The sequence below is a fragment of the Homalodisca vitripennis genome, chromosome 1 (assembly GCF_021130785.1).
Source record: "Homalodisca vitripennis isolate AUS2020 chromosome 1, UT_GWSS_2.1, whole genome shotgun sequence".
NCBI lineage: Eukaryota > Metazoa > Arthropoda > Insecta > Hemiptera > Cicadellidae > Homalodisca > Homalodisca vitripennis.
The window spans coordinates 48,723,289-48,750,133 of NC_060207.1; the positions used below are offsets into that span (position 1 = coordinate 48,723,289).

At 32.8% G+C, this 26,845-nt stretch overlaps 1 protein-coding gene across 1 annotated transcript; it reads right to left on the bottom strand.

Moving 5' to 3' along the window:
• On the bottom strand, positions 1–26,845 carry LOC124360550 (structural maintenance of chromosomes protein 1A-like). The gene is made up of 6 exons (XM_046814304.1): positions 26,550–26,845; positions 20,565–20,685; positions 16,020–16,119; positions 12,054–12,184; positions 9,162–9,330; positions 1–207 (listed from the first exon to the last, which is right to left on the bottom strand). The coding sequence occupies exons 1-6, from the start codon at positions 26,659–26,661 to the stop codon at positions 1–3; spliced, it is 840 nt and encodes a 279-aa protein (XP_046670260.1). The 5' UTR covers positions 26,662–26,845.

Here is a 26,845-nt window from a genome sequence, read left to right on the forward strand (position 1 = left end):
TCAGGGTCCCAGCCCTTTTTTCTTGTCAAGGTTTCTAAGCTTCTCCAATACTTCTTCAGGGGTGAACTCATAAGCAACTCCATCGCCGAGATGGTCATATCTGCTTGGAACAAAGACCTCCATGGGCTTCATGAAAACCGAGAAGAAGTCCTTGAATGCTTCACACATCGCAAGAGGCTCCTCAGCAATGACTCCATTGTGAACAATCTGAGAGGGCACAGAATAAGATTTTCTTGTGGAATTGACATGACTCCAAAAAAAACAGAAGTTGTTGGGAATTCCAGCCTCAATCCTTTGTATATGTTGGCGATAATCCCAGGCAGCTAAGACCTTATACCTTGCTCTTATGTTAGCAAATCTCGAATAATTAGATGCTGAGGGAAAGAGCTTGTATTTTTTATGTAAACATTTTTTTGTTATTATCAAGTTTTTTAAGAGAGGTGAAAACCATTTAGGTAACGGAGAGTGGCCAATTCTTCTTACAGGCGAGTTAGCTACTTCACTATATTAGAAATTGTAGAGGTAAAGGAATTTTTTGCCGTGTTTAAAGTCTGAGTCGGACAATATTGTATGAAGGTCAGTAGTTAACAACGAACGGTGAACATTCATAAGGTTACACCTTTTCAAATAATATATGTGTCTTTTGAGTAAGTGAGATTGGTTGGTATGTTGGTAGTGGATCACAAAAATAAAGGTGGGTGGTGTCTCTCTTCAACTGGCAAAAGATTATCACTCTCCAGTGACACAGTAATATCTTTGTTAGAACTCAGAATCAGGTCCAACATGACGTCTCTGCTGCTGTTACAGATTTGATTGATTTGGTAAAGCTGAAACAAGTCCATCAGTGACCATACCACTCTTGACGCTGGGGAATGTGTACCAGTTGACAACCCATTCCAATCAATTCCGGGAAGGTTGAAATCACTCAGAACAACCACTTCATCTAATGTTCGCCCCGTTGACATTACCACCTCCATTGACTTTGACTGTCACAAATTATTGTATTTGGAGGGAGGCTGCTGAGGAGGGATGTAACAAGCTACTAGGAACCATGAGATGTATTTGCAGGGCTTAAGCTCAATAAGAAGGTGCTCAATCTCATAGATTTCAGAGTAGAGTTGAATTGAGGTAATAGTATCTCTGATGGCCACCATTACTCCATCCATACTAGATTTAGAGCTGCTCAGTGAAGACCTATCATATCTGTAAATTGAGAAGTTCTTGGGCAAGACCTCAGCATTGTTAAATCAACTGACAAATTTGTCTCCGCCAATAAGGCAACATCAAAGTTTGACATGGTAATTGAGGACTTGAATTCATTCAGTCTGCTTCGCATTCCATTCATATTTTGATAGTAAAAAAAAGTATGTCCGTTGGATGAAATTAGTTTTTTGTTTTCTTAACTATCATCGGCACTCCATTCTGATACTTAATACGTTCTTGCAAGTGAGATCTCTCCTTGAGAGTTCGATCACGGGACATTTCAACAGTACTGTCAGGAAAGAGATTGCTAAGATTGGGAGAATCAAAATTTTTAAAGAAGGTGATGGCCTCACTTGTTTCTCTAAAGGAAACCTTCATCGGACGAGGTTTTCCGGGCTCCCCTTTACCACTTTGCACTATCTCAGTAGTATGAAGATCACTCAATTGGACATCATCTATTATTCCCTTGTGTTGTATTTTGCTCTTGATAACTACATCAGACGATTCAGGTATACCATATAGTATAGCATTCTTTGAGCGCAGGTTCCGATCATTAACTTCAGCAATGACAGTTTCTGAATCAAGTGGCTTATTATTCTTTAATAACTTAATATCAGTAGCAAGGGGGTGAAATCATAGACTCGTTAGCTAAGACTCTTGGCTCAAGCTAGGATAGTTGGTTTCTGATTTTACCTATATCCGAATTTATGGCTTCAATTCTGTCGGAGACGCTACATATTTGTTCTATTTTCTCTGTCCAACCTTTTCCATCAGTTTGTTTACGCTTAAAGTTAGAGCAACTATAAGGTCTTCAGTTGACGGTTTACAGTCTACTTTGCTGCAGTGCCATTTCTTGTTTAAATCCTTAGAGAATTGAGTGTACTCAGTTTTAGTTAAATTCATGCAAGTTCGGTTGAACCAGCGCTTGCAACCACCAGCACACGCAATACCCTCCTCAGAATCCAAAACTAAGTGGTTGTAGTTCAACCAACTTAAGAAATGTAAACGTATATTTTGCAAGATGTCCTCAGTCTCTGGAGCTACTCAATCCACCCCAGTTTGATCAAACTCAATCTGTGAGGACAGAAAATATTCCACAACATTTTAGTATAGTACTGCAAGACAGAGCCGAAGATGATCTAGAAGGCAGTGGCAAAAAAAGATGTACGTGTTATTTTGTTTTTTGGGAGTTGGAAATTGTGAGTAACGTCACCGACTTGCGTTAATGACATTGACAATGACAGTTGCCTGCATGAAAACGACGAGTGGATTGCCAGCCTGGAGAGCGAAGCAAAACTATATGGGAATATCCAGATGCTTTATGAAGGAACACAAAACATTCAGCGATAATAAAAACTTACTGAACTAATGACCAAATTCTAGCATGCACAGAGGCCCGACAAGTGACAAGATAAGGTAAATTAACCAAATAAACTATAGCAATAATCATGAGTCACCACTTTCAGCCATTCACATAAAAAAAAAAAAAAAATACTTATTGACTGATTTTATTTCATCATGAATAGAGTTAGTTCTATGAATACAGTAACAAGGGGAAATTATAGTAATGACAACTGTTATATTTCTACTAAGGATTCAGAGATCATTTCCCAAGTTTCAATAAATTACTTGATAGGTTTTGTGGATAATGATGTTAGAACCTGCTAGCAAGACAAGTGTATCATTCTGGGCCATTTTAGCATTGTTGTAGACCTGCCCGATAGTGGCAGCAGGTGTAACGTGCCCATCCGCACACACTAAGCCCCTGATACAAAAACCAATTATCTCAGACATTTCTTACTTTATCTTCAAATATCTAGATTTTTATCCTTTTCACTGTTTACTTTTTTCTTGTTGTGCAAACCCTGATTGGAAACAAATCCATTATTAATTTTGTGCAAAATGTCATATTGGTTTGAAATGGAGATTTTAAGTGTTTGATGTAATTTGCTGTTCACATTATTTTTGTGTTTACGTTTTCCGAAATTTATCCATTGACTTGTAACTTTACTGGTGTTCTTTACTGTTTAATTTTTTATAACTTAATATGTTGATTTACTGGCTGTCCCAAACAACTACTTTAGAATTATATTTATTGAACAGGATCGCTTATAAATAATGCCAGTTTCACTTAATTACAATATTGTTGAAGAGTCGGCGATGAAGTGAGAAGTAAGTATGCCTTTAATCAGCTAGCCAACAAAGAAACAAACAAAGATAAATTCCACAATTACAAGTATTGTGTTCTTAAGGGCATGTAATGCTTTCAAACTTAGCATTTTCAAAATTACTTATCTTTGAAATTTTAGATTACTCTTTCCTTTGCTGCTTTCTTGTTGTACTGGCCCATTGAGTCAAAATAATTAAAGATGTTCGTAGACTTTTGATAAAACAACCCCAATGTGATCCAGCCTCTGTTTCCAGATGCAGCACCAGGGAAGTTTAATTTACTCAAGAGGTTGTCCTAGTAATACAAGAAAATTTCTGGGGGGGTAATGTTACGGGGGTTTAAGAACACACGTGGGTCTCTTTCGGAGGGTGTTGTGTTTTGTGAGCAAAAATAAAATTCTCTCTGTCCCTAACTACATCATTGAACTTCGGTAACGCTCAGCCAAGTCGCGATGTCCTCTAGTAGACGTACTATTCAGTCGTTTACGAAAGTAAAGTGCCCCAGGCCATCAAAGTGAGTGCTTAAAATAGGAAGGATTTGGTTATTGGTTAAATTCCAACTTGAGGGTTTCAAGTTACGTGATCGCTACTGTGTCCTTTCTCGTGGAATGTAATGCTTCGCTGACGCTCAGCCAAATGATGTGTGGTATTATGTAAAAATAAACAATGGATTTTGTCGAAACATTAAGTGACGTGTTGTTAGCAAAATTTAGTAGAATAAGAATTTGGTGATAACTAATGTCCGAGATTAGGTTTGCCAGGAAGTGAAAAGTAGAGTATTTAATTTTAAACCAAACTTTTTGTGTTTGTGGGCGTTTTGTTGCTTAACCGTTGGAGATTGGTGTTTCCAGCACTTCTAGAAGTGGGTTAGAATTTCGTATACCCTATCAGTGAGTGAGTTACATATGCGGCTGTATATATATAGGGATAAACAAGCTAGCACTGAGCTCGAAAGGCGATAAAATAATTGTTCTAGAAAATAAGATTGATACAGTACCGTATGGTTATAAAAAAGAAACAAAATCTGATATATTATATGAATTAAATAAACTGTTTTTAAAAATTAAAAATAACCTTTGCTAACGCTCAGCCAATTCGCGATGTGCTCTATTAGCTACTTATACTAGTCACTGGTTTACGAAGTAATACAAATTCAATCTGGAAACTGTTATTAATTGTACCAATTCTATTCGGAAAAAATAAAAAACCCCAAAAATTGCCAATTCACAAAAAAGATTTTGCCATTGAGAGCGTATGGAAAGGTATACAACAAAAAGCTACTGAACCTTTTTTGTGGATCCTAATAATGACTATTTAATAAAGTGTTTAATTTTTAAGCTAGGATAAACGGGTCAACCGATATCGTCTCCAGTAAAAACATTTTCACGTCAAAATTACAAAATATTAGCATTTTTTATTGGCCAAACCGATAGAGATAGGGCAAAAGGTCACTGTACCTTTTTTGTAGATCGTCTTATTTTGTATTAAAATCCGCTTTTTAATTTACCTTAACTTTGAAGTTTCTGCTGATATAGAACCCAGAAAAAAATTCTGAAGTAAAACTTAAAAAAGCGACACATTTAAACGCGTTTTTTCCGGCCAAACCATTGAGGATAGGGCAAAATGTTACTGGACCTTTTTTGTATATCGCGCTGTTTCCTAACTCCCATTGAAAATTTGTTTTGAGCTGCGACCAACGGTTCGGCCCGTTATCGAGCCTGGAAGGTAAATGATTAAGTGAAAATTGCGAAAATTTTACACATAATTGCGTTTTGCGGCCAAACCAATAGAGATAGAGCAAAAATCCACTTGACCTTTATTGTAGATCACTTCCATTCCCGATTAACGATTTTTTTCTCAGATCCGAGCTAGCTCTAACGGTTCGCCCGCTATCGGGCTTCAAAGAAAAGCCTGCAAGAGTGAAAAGTGCGAAAGTTTGCCAATTTTTTTGAGGGGTTTAAAAGTAAAAATATCTCGTTTTTCATACTTTTCCCCGGTGGTTTGAAGGTAAAAGCTACGTGCGTGCAAAATTTGGCGTTTCCAGCACTTCTAGAAGTGGGTTAGAATTTTGTATACCCTATCAGTGAGTGAGTTACATATGCGGCTGTATATACAGGGTGATTCATGAAGTTCTCCCCCCCACTTCTACAGCACATTGTACTAGTAAAAATAATGAAAAAATGTTATATAAACATAGGTCCGAAAACCGCTTCGTTAGCGAGTTACAGCTAGCGAAAGATTTCGCCTGAATTCCTGGGTAAAGAGTAAAATAAAGCCATACTGAACTTTTGGAAAGGTTAATTAAGTAAGAAATATCGTGGATTCTTATGTATTTTTACCTGATAAAGCTAATAAAAATAGGTTTCAGAACTGTACCTGTAGTAGTTTTTGAGGGATTCAGGGTTAAATGCAAAAAATTGGGGCACGAAACAATGTTTTTTTAAGTTTGATGTACAATAACTTTGTTAAATTGGTAATAAATACATAAAATCAACAAACATTAATTGTAGAGAATTTAATTCTGAGAAAATTGATATAATCAAAGTCTAAAATAAAACAGAAATAAGTACCAAAACATCGATTTTATTCAGTATAATACATTACTAGCTGTAAAGAAATACCGTAGTACGGTATTTAGTTAAAATAAAACAAAAACAAAATGTTTGTTCCTTAATGATGAGATAAATTGAGAAAACAAGATTAACTGTTAAATATATTTGTTTGTAAATAAACATATCATGTTTTATTACGTTGTATTTTTTTTTTATAAAAATTTACATCAAATGTTCGAAAATAAATGAAGCAAACATTTTCCCATTATTGTTTACTAATCATCGAAATGCAGTTTTTTGTTTTATTAATTTCTAAGTTGGTAACGCACGAATAACAGCTGATCAACAACGGTATTCTGTACTGTTACGTTAGAACTGTGTATTAGTAGTGTTTTGCAAGCTACAGCAGGAGATCGGGTTCTGTGAATCGTGTTATTAAATGCAATTTTTCTGTAAGTTATAATTCGATTGTTTATTCAGCGAAAAAATGCCTTACTTATTTACATCAGAGGAATACACTGATATGGTTTTTATTTTGGATTACTGTAATGGTAATGCTAGAGCTGCTGTAGAAGAATATGAACTACGTTACCCTAATAGGAGGATTCCAGATACCAAAACAATTTCAGGAACTTTTCGTACTCTTCGGGAAACAGGATCATTACCAAGTACTAGAACCAATTATGAACGAGCTGTCCAACGTGATGATGATATTGTTATTAATGCTGTTCATCGCAGTCCAGGTGTAAGTACACGACGTATTTCTAGGCGGATAGGAGTTTCGCAGTCAACGGTGTGGAGGTCACTTAATCGAAACAAATTTTATCCGTTTCGTAAACAAAAAGTTCAACATCTACAGCTAGGGGATGATCCGCTTCGTTTGGAGTTTTGCAATTTTTTGAATATTAATAATTAACTCTACAAGCGTATTTTGTTTACGGATGAGGCACAATTCACTCGGGATGGTGTCAATAACTTGCACAATGAAACACTCATGGGCAGAAGAAAATCCACATGAGGTAGTGGAACAGAACTTTCAACACCGATTTAGCGTCAATGTCTGGTGTGGCCTTTTGCACAATCGGCTGATTGGACCTTTCATATTACCTGGACGCCTAAATGCTGAGTTCTATTTGCATTTCCTTCAAGAAGAGTTGCCGCAGCTGTTAGAGAATGTTCCTTTACATCTCAGATAAAATTTGTACTTGACGGAGCACCTCCCCACTTTTCACGTGCCGTTTCTGCTTACTTAAATCATCAATTTTCCTGGACACTGGATTGGTCGTGGAGGGCCTCACCCTTGGCCACCAAGATCACCAGAATCTATCTCCATTGGATTATTGCATCTGGGGATGGATGAAAGACATTGTATACAAGACAAAAGTGAATTCTCGTGAAGAATTAATTGCCCGTATTATGGATTCGGCTGTGCAGATACAGGGAAGTCCTGAAAAATTAAGAAACGCAACAAAAGCAATACACAAACGTGCTGCAAAATGTATTGATAATGATGGCCTCATTTTCGAACATCTATTATAAAAAGGTGCGTACGGTTGGCCCAACCTGATTAATTTTGCTTAAAACTAGTAATGTATTATACTGAATAAAATCGATTTTTTGGTACTTATTTCTGTTTTATTTTAGACTTTGATTATATCAATTTTCTCAGAATTAAATTCTCTACAATTAATGTTTGTTGATTTTATGTATTTATTACCAATTTAACAAAGTTATTGTACATCAAACTTAAAAAAACATTGTTTCGTGCCCCAATTGTTTGCAATTAACCCTGAATCCCTCAAAAACTACTACAGGTACAGTTCTGAAACCTATTTTATTAGCTTTGTCAGGTAAAAATACATAAGAATCCACGATATTTCTTACTTAATTAACCTTTCCAAAAGTTCAGTATGGCTTTAATTTTACTCTTTACCCAGGAAATTCAGGCGAAATCTTTCGCTAGCTGTAACTCGCTAACGAAGCGTTTTCGGACCTATGTTTATATAACATTTTTTCATTATTTTTACTAGTACAATGTGCTGTAGAAGTGGGGGGAGAACTTCATGAATCACCCTGTATATATAGGGATTTAATACATATAATGTAATATTTAATATTTATAAACTACGTAAATATGTAAAAGGAATTGTCTTTTAATTTTGCTACTCTATAAAATTAACAAAATTAGTGTTTAAATATATGAAGTCATCATAGTTCTATTTATTATTCTATTATTCAAATATATGTTTTATCAATGTATTAATAGTTTAGAACATTTTGACTAATTCCATAAGATGTTCATACCTTAATACAGTTATAAAATAATAAAATATATATGTTAACATATGAGTACTGTCTCCAAGTTCAATATTTGTAAATACATCTAAATCTATCTATGTGGATTAACTGATTAGTTTCTTTTCTGACAAATAAACATCAGTTTATCATTTTTTATTCAAATCCATAATAGTTCAAATTAATGTTCTTACTCTGTCAGTGGCCACAGTGCAATAATTGGGTATTAATCAATTGGGCTTTAAACGAGAATTTTGCATGAGCGACTCAGAATATTGTTTCAGAGGCCTAAAAACAGGCAACGGCTCGTAGTGAAAGAACAGGTAGACAGAGCCGAGCAGTTCCAACTACCACCGACAAATCCCAAACATCATCTGGCCTTTCTTACAGGGCCGTGAATTTTGCGGGTAGGCGAGGAATTAGGGAAGGGAGGGGCTGATGGGTGAAGCGATGATTGAGACTCTGATGGTGGAATGCGAACAACGTAAAACTGGGTAACTAGCTGTTACCACCCATCCCATACGGATGATATATCTAAAAGGATCCATAATCAAGAAGGCAGTTAGAGCCGAGTAGTTCCGACTACCAATGACAAACCCTGAACATTTGCTGGCCTTCTTACAGGGTCGTGAATTTCTCCCAGAAGGATTCATAATCAAGAACTGTACTCAATTTAGGCGGGACAGGTTGAACCCTTCTGAGAAGAAACTTATGGGAAAACATGGAGCTGATTTCATTCATATAGATAAAAGAGGTGAGTTGTCATTTGTCTTAAAAAAAACCTGTTGAGTTCTACATAAATAATATTCCATGCTAATATTATTCTGTTTAATTTGATTAGCGTTATAATAGTAGCATATAATTTACAACTTTTATACTCTAGTGAGAACTTGTATCACTATGACTAAAAGGTATTTAAAAATGAAAATCAATCCTCTTTACCAACTCCTCTTTTAATCTCTGGTATTTTTCAGCTTCATCTTTCTCTAATTTTGCTTCCTTCCGTTCTGCAACCACTCCTCTTTTTTTTAAATATGTGTAGTTAGTCTCCTCCTCTGCTTTCAACATCTCAGTCTTGAGCCGATCATACTCTGCTTTCACAGCTCCTGATCTAAATACAAGACAAACATATTGAATACAAATTTGATAATTCTACCTTTACATCATTCTAGAAAATAAATTAACATGTAAAAAATGTTTGTTAACCCTAGAACTGGCGGTCATTTCATCCTGTAGTGTCGGGCTGTTTTGGAGCTTCGCGCAAGGTTTTTTTAAAAAAATTATTAAAAAATATAAAATAAAAGCAATATAAATAAGAGTATATATTTTTGTGTTCAGAATTAAACGTAGAATTGCACTATATTGTAAAATTAACCATCAAAAATTTTCTAATAAACACTTTTTTTAATCAAATATAAAATTTACGAAAAATATTTCTTAAATTTGGGGGGACCATACCTAGCAAATGAAGTTATAGTGAGAAATATTTATAAGTGAGATAGCCATTCTGTGTCAAATTTTATCTAGTTTCAGAAAAACATAAACATTATACACATTTATGAAAGCATCATAAAGCTATAGAACAAAAAGCAGCGATGCGTATAAATTCTGAAAATCGGGTGTACACGTAAGACTTTGGTAAAACAAGTTTTTCAAATACATTTATCTATGAATACATGTTATTTTGCATATTTTATTACTTAGAATAAAATAGAATATACAGTAGTAATGAAATAATTACCATAAATTATTTTTTGAAAAGTAAAAAAAGTTAAATTTTGCCATTATTCAAAAATTTTGCGAAAAATTTTCATTCAGCAAAATATAAAATAGTTTCTAAAGCTTGTACTATATCAAAATTTATAAATTTATGGTTTATAAGTAATAGGAAATATTATGTAGTTGGAAAACTATAAATATAACTAAAGATATTAAAAAAATAGAGAATAACCCAAACAGTTATTATATATAACCAAAGAAATTACAGGAAATATATATTTTATTGTGAAAACTATCTATTTACCAAAAATAAATAGTTACTTCAGAGTTAAAAGAGTGCTATAAATAACGTTTAGTAAGTGAAAACAATAACAAACTATGTGAAATGAATTTTAGCCAAGTCATTTTGCCATAGCCTACACAAAGCCGGTAATTTCTCAAACATATTTCAGTAAATAGAAATTGATTTATTCTAAAATATATATGTTTACACTACTACGACATCAAACAACACACTACACATTAAATAAGACACTAAAACACGCGTAAAACTATTAAAACCTACAAATATCCACAGCTCGGCACGAAAGTGAAACAGAACGGCAGCGGCAATATGGCGGGTCACAAACAAACGGCGTCGCGTTTTCTTTTACGTTCAAAATAACAAGCTTGCTACGTCATAACCATAATACAAAGAGGAATAAAACTCATCTGTTCCTTAGCATTTTTTCTTCCCGAATCCAATGGTGCATGAATTATATCGATACATTACCGGAGTATATTATAAAAAGTAATTATAGGAGGGAATGTTTGATCGACAAAATTTTGACGGTTAACACCACAAAAGCGGCATTAACCGACATAATTATGTCGATTAACAGTTCTAGGGTTAAATCCTAATTGTCTTATTATTAAGTTGAAGATAAAAAAGCTACTAAATCTGAAGTATTTCATAACAACTCAAAAAGTGTCTTTTATTCATTACGGTTTCCTCAATTCCAGATATATAAGTAAAATTATCTCTTATGGTTTAGTCAGAACAAAGGTAGATTTCACGTATGGCTATCATCCCAAAATATCAAACAAAAAATTAATTATTAGTTTATGGAATAATTTTTATAACACTCTCTTTGCAAATTACTGTAGGCCACAAACTATCCGAAACTTCAATTAACCAAAAGCACTTCAGAAGGTAGTGTAAATTCAAAATTCCCTTCAGGCTGACATTACACAAGCGGCAAGGAGCATGTATAGGCAGGGCACAGCTGTCTGGTTATTTCACAGTTCCATGTCCACCTGTACATTTTAACTTTACTTTATATCACTGACATCAGTGTTGTTTCAAACTCTGCATACTGTTGCTTGTTGTGGTGTGAGAGGTCTAGCAATGTTCAAAGTTCAAAGCGCTTTTCAGTGCCAACATGTGGGTAACCTGGGTTACATGCATAAAGTGCCAACATGTGGGTAACCTGGGTTACATGCAGAAAGTTCCAACATGTGGGTAACCTGGGTTACATGCATAAAGTGCCAACATGTGGGTAACCTGGGTTACATGCATAAAGTGCCAACATGTGGGTAACCTGGGTTACATGCATAAAGTGCCAACATGTGGGTAACCTGGGTTACATGCATAAAGTGCCAACATGTGGGTAACCTGGGTTACATGTATAAAGTGCCAACATGTGGGTAACCTGGGTTACATGTATAAAGTGCCAACATGTGGGTAACCTGGGTTACATGCATAAAATGCCAACATCCGGTAGCAGTAGTGTGATAGATAATACGGATAGTGACCCTGACTACACTACTTACTTTTAATAAACAAAACTTATATAAATACACACAACTTTAGTAAAGGCTCAATATCTTTGTTAATTTAGGTGAAATCTTCATGATTTGTCACTCAAATACTCATAATAAAACTCACAATGAATCTAACATAATAATTATGATATTTAATTATTTTTAGTTACATCGGCCTATCGAATTATCGTTTTTTTTTTTATTGTACAAAACAAAAAATAATAAATTACACAAAATTTAACAATGTATAAAGAAATGTTATTATTTCAAAAAAACTGTTTGAAGTAACTTACCCACTTATCTCTTCAAAACAAAACAGTTCTTTCTTTAGGATTTTTCATGGCAATCGATTCCACTGCTCCTTGAAAAACCAAAAAGTTCTTGGCCTTGACATTAATACCAATAGATTCTAGGTCTTCCATATACTTCTGGGTAGTGACAACCTACAATATATATGTTTACTATTAATCAGAGCCAGTAGCGCCATATGTTGAGGATGAAATGTAAGTAGTTCTCCTCAGGTTTAGTTACTCTTGAGCACATCCATTATTAGTATATTTTTAGTGCCAAACAGTCGCTTATTAAGAAAAATGATCATTCACATGAAAATTACAAAACTGTATAGTAAAAGCAGTTTAAGACATAAAATTTTTACAGTAAGTAAAAGTTTAAAAAATTAAAAATGTATCCGTGTTTTTGCTGAAACTGTGAAACTGAGAAGAAAGCATTAAAATGCTCAAATTTTCTTGAAAGAAAAAAATTAGGGGTTTGAAAATGTATATTCTTGGAAAACTAAAGGTTTACAAACTAATGCACTAGGCCTAATGTTTTACCTTAACTGATAGAAACATTTGTTTAATATTAGAGCACGGCTAAGCTTTCTCTACTTCAACAAGTATATAAATAAATTAATGTAGGCCATATATTAGAGTTTATATTTCATTTAACACTTTATTTATTAAGATTTACACAAATTACTTCCTTAGTATAAAAAAGTTTACAATTAAAAAATTACTTGAACAATTAAATTTAAACAAATTTTTTATATGAGACAAAATTTATTTTCAGTTTTAGTAAATAAAGTCTTGACTCTCAATTATACAAGGTTATTGAGGACACTATAACCACAGATGACACAAAACTACATTTCCAAAACCTTTGACTACACTGACTAGCATAATTTTAATGAAGTGCACAGTACAAATTATTATTGAAGTAAACTGAAAAATATAACTACACACTTATTATTATACAGAGCATTTGTTATAATATAAATAAACATTGTAGTAATGAAATTATCTGTTCTATAATGTATGAAGAAAACAATCCTGTAATGTTTATCAAATAAGCTCAAATAAAAGTTTGATAGACAATATTTGATAGATCAATATTCTTTGATTATTGGTGAATGGATAGAATTTAATGTTTTTGGTCTTTTTGATGGGGTTGACTGACAACCCACAATATTCATATTACTTTTCATCACATGAATATCGTTAATGTTCAGAAAAAATGCGAAAATTCAATATTTTTTTAAAGTTTTACATGTTTGTTTCTGCATAATGTAGAATTTACTTTGACATATGACTTTTGCATGTCTTCATTAACCCTTTTGATCCAAACGTCTATATACACGGACATCAAAAATATCTGCATAGTATGGTAGATACAACAAACCCATGCCCAAGAAACCAGGTTTCGCTCAACCCACATGTCCGAGTCCAACCACTCATTGACCATATGAACTATTATTACACACATAAACTTTACTACACTCCAGGGAAAAACCTCTCCATTGACGAAAGCATAATCACAATAAAATTTCACAATCCTTTAATGCAATACATGCCAAAGAAACACCATAGACTTGGTGTTAATCTCTGGGTGTTATTCGATGCTCTGTCAGGGTTCTGCAACCTTCTTGTACCTATTGGCCGCATATTCAACATGGCAAGGCTAAAAGTGCCACCAGTATGCAAGTTGAAGGGGGGTGGAAGAGGAAAAGTTCAGTGTGTGGGGTAAAAGTCATGCTGTTCTAAGAACATAGGTAACTCAGCCAATCTGCTACCTGCGCTCTGGACTACAAGTTGAGGAACTTGTAGTAGTTTTTAACCATGAGTAATACAACTTTGACCATAAGCACAACTACACGCCGATTACTATACACATGCATCTTTTATTTGTTATTATTCTGTGTTAGGGCTAAGCCCACTATTGTAAATAAAATAGTATTTATAAACATTTTTATGGATTAATAATTGTTAATAGTTGATTGAATAGTAAACATCTTAATGAGGATCCCATAAGCTTAGAAATTTCTATATATTTCTTTAAAAATTTATGTTTCACCGATTACGGTGCGGGCCGCATTACACTGTTTTTGTGCCGTGGGTTACCAACCCCTTCTCTAAGTCATTATTGCCTGAACTTTTTTTATGTATCAAGGTGTCAAAAGTCCTGAAGGGTAAAGGAACAGAACAACAGGTCTAGGCAATACAGTTGTCATGAAACATTTAGAACCAGGTTATTTGAATAAAGGCTATAATTTATGTCAACAAGTTTTTTACCTCCTTGTATTTTTCTAAAGATTTGTACTCAAAATTAACATTTTTAACAGGAACTCTGCGTAAAAGTAGAAAAGGGCATTCCTCCCAACATATTAACTAAGTATAGTGTAGGTGAAAGTATAAAATAAAAAAAATAACTATGTACATGCTAATGTTAGGCTACAGGCAAAGGAAAAGCAACAAGAAACCAGTGCTCTTGTTATTAACAAATTCAAAAACTTAGAATCAACAAAGATAAAAAAAAGAAATGAGGTTTACATTAAAAATAAACCAACAATAATAAGGCCCTATAACAACTGTATGGGAGGCCTTAACAGTAATGATTAGATGCTCCACCCATACTTCAGTGACAGGAAGACTTTAAAATTTTGAAAGAAAATAACTTTTAATTCAATTGGATGTTGGTTCTGAATATGTGCATTCTTTATAAAGAATATACAGCTAACCCAATGTCTAAATTGCATTTTACTGTGTCACTAATTGATCAGCTAAGTGGTTTGATGTAAGGATAGTAGACCTAGGAATACCCCAAACGAACGTGACGTAGACAGAGAATGTGGAGCTGCTGATAATCACAACATGTTAATCAAGTTTTTATGACATTTTCAAGTAAAAAAAGAAAAGAACTGCTGGGAGTGTAGTGTAGCAAGCACTAGTAAGGAGGGAAAAGAAGAAAGTCCACTTTTATATGTACAAAGAGTAAGAAAGGCTTGCATCAAAAAGCTACCCGCTCCACAAATTCTTAGCAGATAACATCTGTCTTTTTTATGTAATTTATTTGGAATGTTTCTCAAATAACTATATATCTGTAATAATCTCTTTACTTTGAATTTCTTTTATGTCAGTCCTTTTTTTATTTATGTGAGGCCTATAGTATTTAGTTTGGCTTTTTCTTTTAATACTCAAAAAAGTGCAATTTCTATAAAACGTAATGACAATAAAAAACCTGTATTTTTTTGTATTTGTTGTGATAAAATTTGCTGTGTTGTTTTCTTTTTATGTGTACTTAAATATACAATAATATTAAAAGTACTGAATAACTTTTTTCTGTACCTCTCATGACAACAAAGTCAAAAATGCTTCAGACATTTTTTCAGATAAGCTAATTTGTTCTATAATGTTTAATTTATTGCATGAATAAATGTTTTTTACATTTGTTATAAGGAAGTATATTTCATACTGAATAAAAAGAAAATATTTGGAACGATATTTGGTTCAAAAATAACTTTAAAATGATTTATTTTTCAAAGCTCTGCAAAACGGGTAAAATAGTGCTGGGATTGATAGTTGATCCCTTGCATTAAATGGTGCGATATCTAGTAGATATTTAAATAAAAATGGTTGGAGTGGAAAGGGTTAAATTGAACAATCAAGGTTAATACATAACTTGGTTGATCCAACCTTGAATAATTGAAAGTAGGTTGTATATAAATATAAGTTTCATTGGTCAAAATAACAAAAATCATGTAAAATAGTTTAAAATGTATTGATGTTAAAACCACACTCAAATACAATATTAATAATTTCTAGTTTTTAACATTTTTATTAGTTTATTAAAATCTCTGTGGTGTTGTTTCAGACAAAATAAAATTATGTTCAGATAATTTTAAGCATTACAAGCAGTTAAAAGATTATCATCAAAAGTGATCAAAGATCATCTGATGATCTATAGCAAAATTTAAAGTAATTGATTACTCACAGTCACACTTACCTCTCTGTTGATCCTGTATCCTGAAGATGTGCCTTCAACAGTGCGAGTGAAACGCTTCATAGAACCATCTTCCATCCTGAACACAGCTGTCACTGCAGCCCTATAGAACATTAATGCTATAGTTATATTTAGTATTTGTATGGGCATAAATTAAAATATAAATGTTTATACTTGGAAAAAAACAGACTTTTGTGAGTTTGAATTAAAGAAACACAATGTGTCACTATAATGCAATTTATGGTGTGGATGTTAAAACAAATTGACACCGGAAATTTGTTTAAATTTAGGATATTTGTGGAGATTTATGTTTTACAGAAGACTTCAAAAACTGAATAAATATAAATTTGTATTGAGTAAATGAGAAATCCTGTGTACGAGGTATGGCTATTAAATAACGGGACTGACGCTGCAGTGGAACAAGTGCGCATGCGCCAACCAACAATGACCAACAGCTGTGTAGTTTGAGACTTCCTCTTCAGAATGCAGTTAGTCTCGTTTCTGTAAACAACATCGTTGTGTCATAACCTTCATTTATGTAAGTGTTGTTATTTTGTTTTGCCGGAAAAATGGTTAGCATAATAATAGAGCAACGAATTGTTATTAAATTTCACGTTAAACTTGGAAAAACCACTACCGAAACCTATAATTTACTAAAAGAAGTATATGTCAGTGAGTGTTTATCGCGGACTCGTGTTTTTGAATGCTTTAAGCGTTTTCAAGATGGTCGACAAGACGTGGAAGATGATTCGCGGCCAGGTCGTCCTTCAACATAAAAAACGGAAGACAATGTCGAAAAAGTTGCTAATTTGATTCGGTCTGACCGACGATTATAAGCATTCGTGCAGTTGCTGAATCTGTAGGCATTGATAAAGAATGTGTATGGCAAATACTATCTTGAGGTACTTAATAAACTATGTGAAACAGTAAGAAAAAAACGACCCGAAATGTGGAAGGACAAATCATGGATTTTGCACCAAGACAATGCGCCAGCTCATTCCGCGTTATCTGTCAAGCGGTTCCTGACCAAGTACAGCATCCCAGTGTTAGAACATCCACCTTACTCGCCAGACCTAGCACCATGCGACTTTTATCTTTTCCCTAAGGTGAAATCTGCATTGAAAGGTACGAGATTTGAATCCGTAGAAGCTGTTCAAGGAAAAGCGGCAAGACTCCTGAAAGAGTTGACAGAAGATGATTTTCAGCATTGTTTCCAACAATGGAAAATTCGCATGGAGCGTTGCAGGGATAGAGAAGGGGTGTATATTGAAGGTGATAATAAGTAATTATGTTTAAAATGAAAATAAATTTTTTTACAATATCAGTCCCGTTATTTAATAGCCATACCTCGTATGTTTGTACAAGGAACTTTAGTAATTTATGGAGGTAGTTAGGTTGACAGTTTTTCAGACATTGTACAATATATCCCACCAGGATACCATAAAGTTTCTTCCAAAGTTCATAACTTAAATTTGAGATATTAAAAAAACATTTCACTTTTAATGTTATAGTTCCAGAAACTCACCCTTTTGGAGACAAAGTATAATCCATCTTAAAACTTTCAACATATTTTCATAATTTTGGTTTTTTTGCAATAAAATAAAGAATATACATATCTTTTCTGGTGAAAATAAAATACAATATATATTTAATATGTGTTAGTAATTTTTTTAAATATAAACTTTTGAGTTTCAATCAAAACTGTCCATGTATATTATTTTTATAGATTTTTTTGCTATACCACATGAAAGGCCATGAAATTATACACAAAAGTCATGTATAATATTATATTTTCCACAATAAACCAATGTCACAAACAGATCGTCAACCTTTTATGTTCTTCACAGCAATACTGGAAACAATAAAATAAACAAAAGCTTGTTGCTATGGAAACTTCTAAATATCAATATTGATATTTTTTATTACACTAAAGATGTAAATGGTACACTGCTTTGTGATTTGTTTTTACACCAAAACAAAATTACAGAACTAAGTAAACAGTGCTACTTGCAAACGAGTAATTCAAATCTAACAAATTCATTGCCTGACCCTATCAACATCATAGTTAATTATCATTCTAAAGACCTACGAGTTAGAAATCAAAATTAAAACTGGTAAACATCAACACATATTGAATGCAGCTAGGCTATATGGTTACTAAACTGTGTAATTCAAATTATGTAAACTATATTAATATCATCTAAATACAGATCATCAAGCCAATCAACGCCTACAATTTATGAGGTTTTTACCGCATCTGATATGCCGATGCCGCGGCATTCAAAGGGTTAAAAATATTCACATTGTAATGTATTTCATTTTCTTTAAAAAATTTGAAGTTAATATGTCATGTATCACACATAGTAGGTAGAACACACAGAAGACACTTAGTTCTCTTAAATTTTTGGTTATACGTCTTTCTGATACCTGATATTGTCTCATATGTTATCAAAACACTCACTTTGATGTAATATATTTAAATATTAAAGAAATCAAAATTGATACAGTAATTGTAGAGATTATTAATACCCTACAAATCAGCCATAACATGGCAAAGAACTAAAGTCTTAGAAAAATATATACGAATAAATAAATATTGGTACAGTCAATTGGAGACACATTTATTTTCTAATAGATAATAAGTTACAATTGATCAAAACATACACATTTATGTACTTTTTATGTAGATTTATGTACTTTTAAATGTAAAGTAGGCTACTAGATAGGCTAAAGCTTTTTGTTTGGATTTCTTTTGCAAAACAAAGTTCAGATTATATGAATTTATAATCTGATGATTACAGATGAAATCTAGGTGTTTTTTTTTATTGTTGTATGTGTCCTAATATGAACTCTTTCAGAACTTTTTCACTCAAAGTTCAGAGAGTTATAGCTCTGCACCTTTTCAAGCATCCTGTCCGTAACAAAAAGATAGGGATATCTCATTTACTCAATAAAAATTTATATTCAGTTTTTCAAAGTCTAATGCAAAACATGATATTGCTTAAGACTTGAATTGTAAAAGCCCTTGAGGTTCCAATTACTTATACATATATCATTATCCAAACACATCTACAAAGATACCTGAATATAAAATATATTACGTATCTTTGATAATCTAAGTGAAGAAAATATTTAATTAGTATATATGTAATCCCATTGTATTTTTTGTAACTAATTTTTGATAACCAGAAAAAAAAAATGGCATCAACAGAAAAAGAAAATACAAGATTTAGAAAGAAAAAATACAGAGAATTGATACAGGGTAAAGAATTTGAAAACATTCAATGAGATTATTAAATTGCAGTAACATGAAGCTAGGGCCAAAAAGAAAATTGGGGGCTGATACGTATAATAAAGCTGATGTATAAATATAAAGCATGCTTAGAGCTTGATGAGAGTTTGATTCCGACAATACTGATAGAAATCATTCTATTCTATTCACAAAAAAAACTTTTTTGTAATGATGTTTATACAGACTCTGAAGAATTTAAAGCTGACTTTCGAAGAATTTCTAAGGATTACATGAGTCAGATCTTCTTATCCAGCAACTGAGAAAAAATATGAATTATAAACACAATAGATAGCATACACAGTTGTGATACTGAGTATAATAACGGAAGTTAAAGACAGAGTTTTTTTTCTCAAACTCCAAATGACAATACCAGCAGAAAGAAAGTGAATGAAAATAGGTCCTTCATTAAATAGTGAAATCATAGCAATATTGCCATAACTACAACTCAGGCTGGGAATAGTTATGTATCACTTTGTAAAAGAGATTCCTCGACTTTACATTTTTAGCCTATGCAATCATTATGTACAATTAGTTTTTTCATTAATATTATGTTTGAATACTAAGATTTATGAGAATATTGCTTATTATAATAACTTTAAACATTACTATTCAATAAATTAACTTTTATACATCAATGTATGGTCTTTTAAATAAGGTATACTTCTGTTCCATCCGTAACATGTACATTTTCCTAAGAATAAACTAAAGTTGCTTTTCCTGCTGCAGTATTAACCTGAAATTTTGAAAATATAATATAAATATAAATAAGTTCATAAAAATAAAAATTTACTTTTAACTTACAGGAATGTGGATTATATTTATTTAACAGTTTAATGTGCAATGTCCAAAATAGTCACATCTGTATGTAACAAACTTAAAATCCTCTAGAACTATTCTCATCCCATAAATATATTTTAGACTATGATAATGTTACTATGTAACATTAGTTTTAAACATCTACTTTTTAACTATGAAAAAAATAATACCACAAAAAAAGTTTTAAATAGTCATAAATTTGCCTAAATGTCCTGCCCATAATAATTGAATGGCTGAATGGTAACAATAAAGGATTTATAATGTTGCTGTTCTAATATTGACTTTATGAGAATTCTGCTAAACAGGACTAACCACAGAATAACTGCTCTCTCCACAACAGCCATTTATCCAAATCTTTTTAGACTACTTCCTCCAATCTTGCTTAGAAACAAAGGCATTGTTATACTTGTTTCACTTATTTATGTTTACTTTTTACTTACGTTCTAGCCACTGGTTTATTGATAGAGGCTCCATGAATAAGATCACTCAATCGTTTCACTCTTAAGGAAGAAGTCTTCTCACCCATAACAAAACTGATGGCATCCATAAAGTTACTTTTCCCTATAAATAAAGCATAAAAGTTAAAAAATTTAATGAAGGTATTAAGAATGTATAAGTAGCAATAGGCTTATATTTGCTACCATTGGCAACCATAAAGTTGCTTTTCCCTATGTGTACATAAAGCACAAAAGTTAAAAGTTTAACAAATTTCATCATTATTGTCCTGAAATTTATGAATTTATAAATTTATTCAACATAATAGTGTAAATGTTGAGTTTAGCTCCATTTTGCTTTCCACAGTGCAGCGTCTTAAATCTAGCACTGTCACATACTCCTGGAATCTGGAGTCCATGTCCAGATCCAGCAAAACCAAAACAGCAGTGTATCTTGGCAATACTATTTAATACTTAATAATAATTACATGTCATTATTACAATCGGTTCTTGATTTCTGTCTCCAAAAGGAAGCGATGTTGACGAGGAGGCCACTCTCTCCCTATCCACTATTTGTTAAAAAGCTATATAAGTAGGTAATACCATCATATGTATTATAAATAAAACAAGTTAACACGCGCTCACATGATCTCAGCTTGAATTTTGATACTAGCTCAAGGGATGTTTTTCTTTCTTAACCAGAAGTGCAGAAAGGCGCCACCGAAATCCGGACTGATGGTTAGGGTCATTTCAAACCAGAACTTTTCGTCCTCAGATCACGTGCCAGATCGTTCAACGTAATCAGGTGTTGCAAAATTTGGATGATCTGGGATGTGATCTGAAGTCAGGAATATACTGATCAGAAATGTCACTGGCCATCAGTGCGGGCTTCAGTGATACATAGCGTCATTCTGCACTTCTGGTGAAAAAAGAGAACATCTACGTACGTGATCGTAAAGGTTATCTTCAAATTTGATACTTCTATTAACACACATATGTCAATTTAATCTAAACCTACTAATACTGCGTAATCGAGAACCAATCTTCATAATGATATGTAATTTTCACAAAGGTCTGTTAGGAGTTGACCCAAATAAAAGACGTTTTTGTTCATTTAAACCTTCTAAGAATAAAAGTTCATAACAGCCTGATACAAGTTCTTCCAGTCATCAGCACCAGCTGTGCTGCCGTAGCCCAAGAAGATAGTGACATACGAAAAACATCCCTCGAGGTTGTACCTATTACTGTAAAACCTATATTACTGTATTACCTATATACTGTAAAATCAAATCCTAAATGGTCTGATCATGAATGACTCTGGCCGTAACTAATTTATAGGAATTGCACCTTGAAAAACCAAACAAATATTGTAAATTTAGCTAAGCATAACTTCCTACTATATTGCAAGAAAATTAGTTCAACTTTTAATGTTCTAAAATTCATCATTTAACATTTTCATGCCCTAAAACCTTATATCGTTTTGTTAAGTAGGACGATAACAATAGGTTACTAACGCGAATCTTGTTTCCGGTGTGCATAAAAATAAATTTGAAAATAATGCATACAAAGTGAACCAAACTTAAAAAAAAAAAATAGTATAAAAAACATACATTTAATAATAAGCAATAATTAAAACCAACGTGACTATAGCTACGTATGTATGTACTATCTACTTACATATCACTTGTAGCTTCCGATCACATACAAATAGCTTTTCTCAATTTAAAATAACATATGAAACAGAGTGAACTCAAATTGGTTGTAATATAAGTGGTCACCAGGACAATGGAATTATCGATACTCATGATTATCAAATTATTGATATTCATGAGTAATGAATCCTTGATATAACTACTGAAACCAGATTATGTTACAGGTATTACAGTATAGTATAGGCTGTTTTTATATCTTAAAAATTAATAATTCATTGAATAAAAAACTGTTCAGGTTGTATATTTATAAAATATTTATATTTATAAAATACGTATATTTATATTTAAATAAAATGTTAATAAACAAAACAATGTAACAGTTAGTTACTTTTTACTATCTGACACCTTGTGGCACAAATAAAACGTGTACATCGTCAATCTACTTACTGCCACCGACTATTACTCTAATACCAAACACATGATTTTACTTTATTTGAATTAATTTGGAACAATAATGTCAAACCGTTTTATGTTATAGGTTGTTAAGATTGAATTAAACAATATTGTTTTTCTATACAATACAAACAGCAACAATTAATAATAATGAATACCTATAAATGTTTTTGATGAGACTTTAATAAGCGGCCTACACTCGTTATTCGATTGCTATTATCGAACAACTCAATGTATTATCCAATATCGATGTATGTAAAAAATCATACACAATAAGAGTTATAAATAATAAATTACCGTAACAAAAAGAATCTCGTTCATTACAATTTTAAATACATCAATTTTACAATAACATTACAAAACAAGAACACCAAGTATGGCCTAGACTTACATATCAAAGAAACCTTACAATATTTATAACTTGTCCAGCTTGTTATCAATAAGTAACTGGTTTTGTGAAATGGAGGAAAGAATTCTCCCCATGTGTTACCAGGAACCAAACCTCCACATGTTGAAGCTACTTAAACAAATCTCGGGTAGGGCATGATAAGTGGACCGGTTCTTTATATCGAAGAATGTAATCATCGATACCTAATATTCGCATCTCAAATCCTAGACTATCAATCGATATAAAAGTATCTATAATCCTCAATAACAATCATATGTTTTGAATTAAAATATGAATTTAATATTTACAGTGATCAAACATATTATTATAACCAAAAGTAGGAAAACTGAAGATGACCATGGGTAGGGTCCAATAAGCGGACCCGGTTTTTTATATCGAAGAATAAATCATCGATACCTAATATTCGCATATCGAATCATAGACTATCAATCGATATAAAAGTAATAACAATCATATGTTTAAATTAAAATGTGAATTTAATGATAACAAATAATAAATGAACATAACCAAAATCAGGGAAACTCATAACTTTAACTAAATGAAACAGAACGAAAACGTTTTTACTAAAGTTGTGTCCACCATTACCTTCTTTTTTTGCATCTGAAGACGACCATGTTAGCTCCTCTGACAGTTACATTTGTTACCTTTCCACAAATATCACATAATGGATTCTTAGGTACTAACCCAACATCCTGAAGCCATAAAAAACATATTTTATCGTCTTTTAAAGCAATTTCGTGAAGCTTCCTAAGATTGACGGCCATTTTAATACACAATGTTACGTGAAATTTAAAATATTACCTTGTATTATTTGAAAGTGTTTACAGCTGTTCATATAGATTATTTAAGTTGTTAAAAATAATTCATCAGTATCGATTGATTATATCGATGGTTACGATGGTAATATCGTTTGCCAATTTCGATATAAAAAACCGGGTCCGCTTATTGGACCGTACCCGACGACCATATTTGTTCCTCTCACAGTTACAGTTGTTTCTTTTCCACAAATTTCACATAATGGGTTTTTCGGTACGAGTCCAAACTGTTGAAGTCACAAAAAACATGTCTTATCATCTTTTAAAGCAATGTCGTTTAGTTTTCTAAAATTGACTGTCATTTTTAATAATCAAATGTTACTTATATATAATTGAAATATTACATTACGAGTATTATTTGAAAGAGTTTACAGCTGTTGATATAGATTATTTAAGTTAATTGTTCAAAATAATTAATCAGTATCGATTGATTATAACGATGGTTTGGATTAAGTAATATTGTATGCCAATTTCGATATCAAAAACCGGGTCTGCTTATTGTACCCTACCCCAAATCTCGTCACTTGTGAGAAATATCTTACACATTTTCCTCATATTCTCATAACTAATAATTTGAAATCATAATATGCTAAGTAAAATAAATTGTAATATTGAATTATCCTCCGAATAAAACCAATCGAACCATTCGATAATAGCATTCAAATAACGAGTCTATGCTGCTTATTAAAGTCTACCCAATGTTTTTACATATTCGATAGTTTATATATTAATAATCAATAGCGATTGTCGTGGTGACTGTTTATTATGCTGCAGCTAACTTACTCTCACTCTGAAAAATTACAATAACCAATTAAAAAGGAATAAATTCATCTTCTAATATTTTAACTGCTAATGTAATAAAAGCTAATGCTCTACTAAGCTGTTCTCTGACCACTGAACACACAGTGGAACACTCACTTGCGTAAAACGTCTAAGTAGGCTATAGCATAAAAAGTATGTAAACTTCACAATTTTGAACAAAAAAAACATTTTAACATTTTTTGCAATTTCTCTGTGTACCTAAAAAATGTATGTACCTTAAAAGTAATCAATTGTGCACCCTAACAGGTACATGAGTCTGAGGTATTTATTTAAGAGCAGGATCAAATTTAACAACCCACCAAGAAGATAGGCAACAATCTAATCGCAATAAGGAAATGCCGTACCAGTAAGATTAAACGCCGAGGCGGCAAATCACGAATTTGACGTTACCAACATATTCTGCTCACCCTCCTGAACAAAAAATATATATAGTACTATGGGGTGCAAATGACAAATAACATGATTTTAGGGGGTATATTGATAAGTGGTTAAGTTCCTAATGTTTTAATGTTCAGTTTGTGTGCTGTGTCTGGATAATCTGTTTACTTGAATATTATCTGCGGCCGGGACTGATAGCAGCCTGATAACGTACCTGTTATCTGAGTTCTCCGGGGCATGGGTCAGTTCTACACAAGATATCGTGTTCAGTAGGTCGGATTGAGTGAGTGCGTTTACAATGATGAATCAACCATCCACTAGTTCAACCAACCCTAGTGAATTGTGTGTGTCGGAGTGTTTCGTAGGGCACGTAAAGAGTTTACGTTTTAACCAAAACGAAATTATCTCTTTTTTAATTGAACATGGAATTTTTAAAAATGAGTGTATGTGTTCGTCGTGCGGTCGAGTGGTGTTTTTAAACCGGGAGACTTTGTCGTTTCGTTGTGATAGACGACTTTTTTGTTGCTGCTGCTCAGCTGTATCCGCCAACACACTAATGGTATGTGTTCTCTGATCCATCTATATATTTGAGTTTTTCATGATTTATTTAGTTTTTTAACTTTACATAATTGCCTTTGCATTACATTTCAATTTATATTTTTGATCAGCCCCTCTAGTATTTTATATTTTACTGATAGGTACTATCTCGAGGGATGTTTTTCTTTTATTTCTATTATTCTTCGGTGCTGCTGAAGCCCGCGCTGATGGCCGGAGGCACTCGTAATTAATTTTTTTCTCGAAATTAAGAAAAACATTTATTTTTATAAAAATTTTGCTCATTTCTGTATTATTTTTCATTTACGTTTGCAAAGATGGCGGCGCAACCGGTGACGTCATCACGAGGTTCAATCATTGGCCACAAAAGGTCACGTGACGCTAGACGTGGATGTAGAACATGGAGATATTACTGAAAAGTTATTTAATTTTTCATTTTCTAGAACTTCGTTATTTCTCATTTCCACCCCATCAAACCTTATACTTTTTTGTTCTATATGACGATTCCAATAAGTTTTTAACGCAAAACTCAACGCAAAATGTGTATTTTTCCGCCCCGGCCGTTAATATGATAATTACCGGAAATGCATTAGTAATGTGTAGGCTACTCCATTGGGAGCATAATGCACTTTACGAAAGCCCGGCGTGTACCCAATCGGGTACTCAACAGAAGTTATGAAAGATCTTTTGTACCCGATGGGGTATACGTCATCTTCAACATGTTAAGAGTTAAGACAAAATTACCTGAATTTAACAAATAAGTTACCCAGCCTTTTGAAATGTTCTGAAAATCATCACTATAAGGAGTTAAAAAATAATCCATTTAAATATTAATTTCTCTGCTTTTCAACATTTTGTATGCATGAAACTAGACTTAAAGTTAAGATAAAAAACAAGTGTTGTTTACCTGATCCATTAGGGCCTATTACGGCAGTAAATGTTTTCAAAGGTCCTATAGTATACTGTCCCTTGTAGGATTTGAAATTGTCAACCTCTATACTATCTAAAACCGCAGGCATATTTGATAAAATAATTGTTCTGTGATTAAAACTAAAAATTTAGTCTAAATTTAAAATCAATTAGGTATTAATTAACCGTCACATCAAACAACCAAATATCCACAAATAACGACGTAAACAAACACAATACTCTTCACTCTCACTCCCACCGCGATACGTTACCCGCTTTGACCAAAGAGTAAAA

What these genes read in the sequence shown, in the direction of transcription:
- LOC124360550 (XM_046814304.1), bottom strand. Translation starts at nt 26,661, where the DNA reads ATGCCTGCGGTTTTAGATAGTATAGAGGTTGACAATTTCAAATCCTAC. An exon ending in AATAGGCCCTAATGGATCAG is followed by an intron (nt 20,686 to 26,549) that starts GTAAACAACACT and finishes CTTTATTTATAG; the next exon opens with GGAAAAGTAACTTTATGGAT. An exon ending in CCTAAAGAAAGAACTGTTTT is followed by an intron (nt 9,331 to 12,053) that starts GTTTTGAAGAGA and finishes TCTTGTATTTAG; the next exon opens with ATCAGGAGCTGTGAAAGCAG.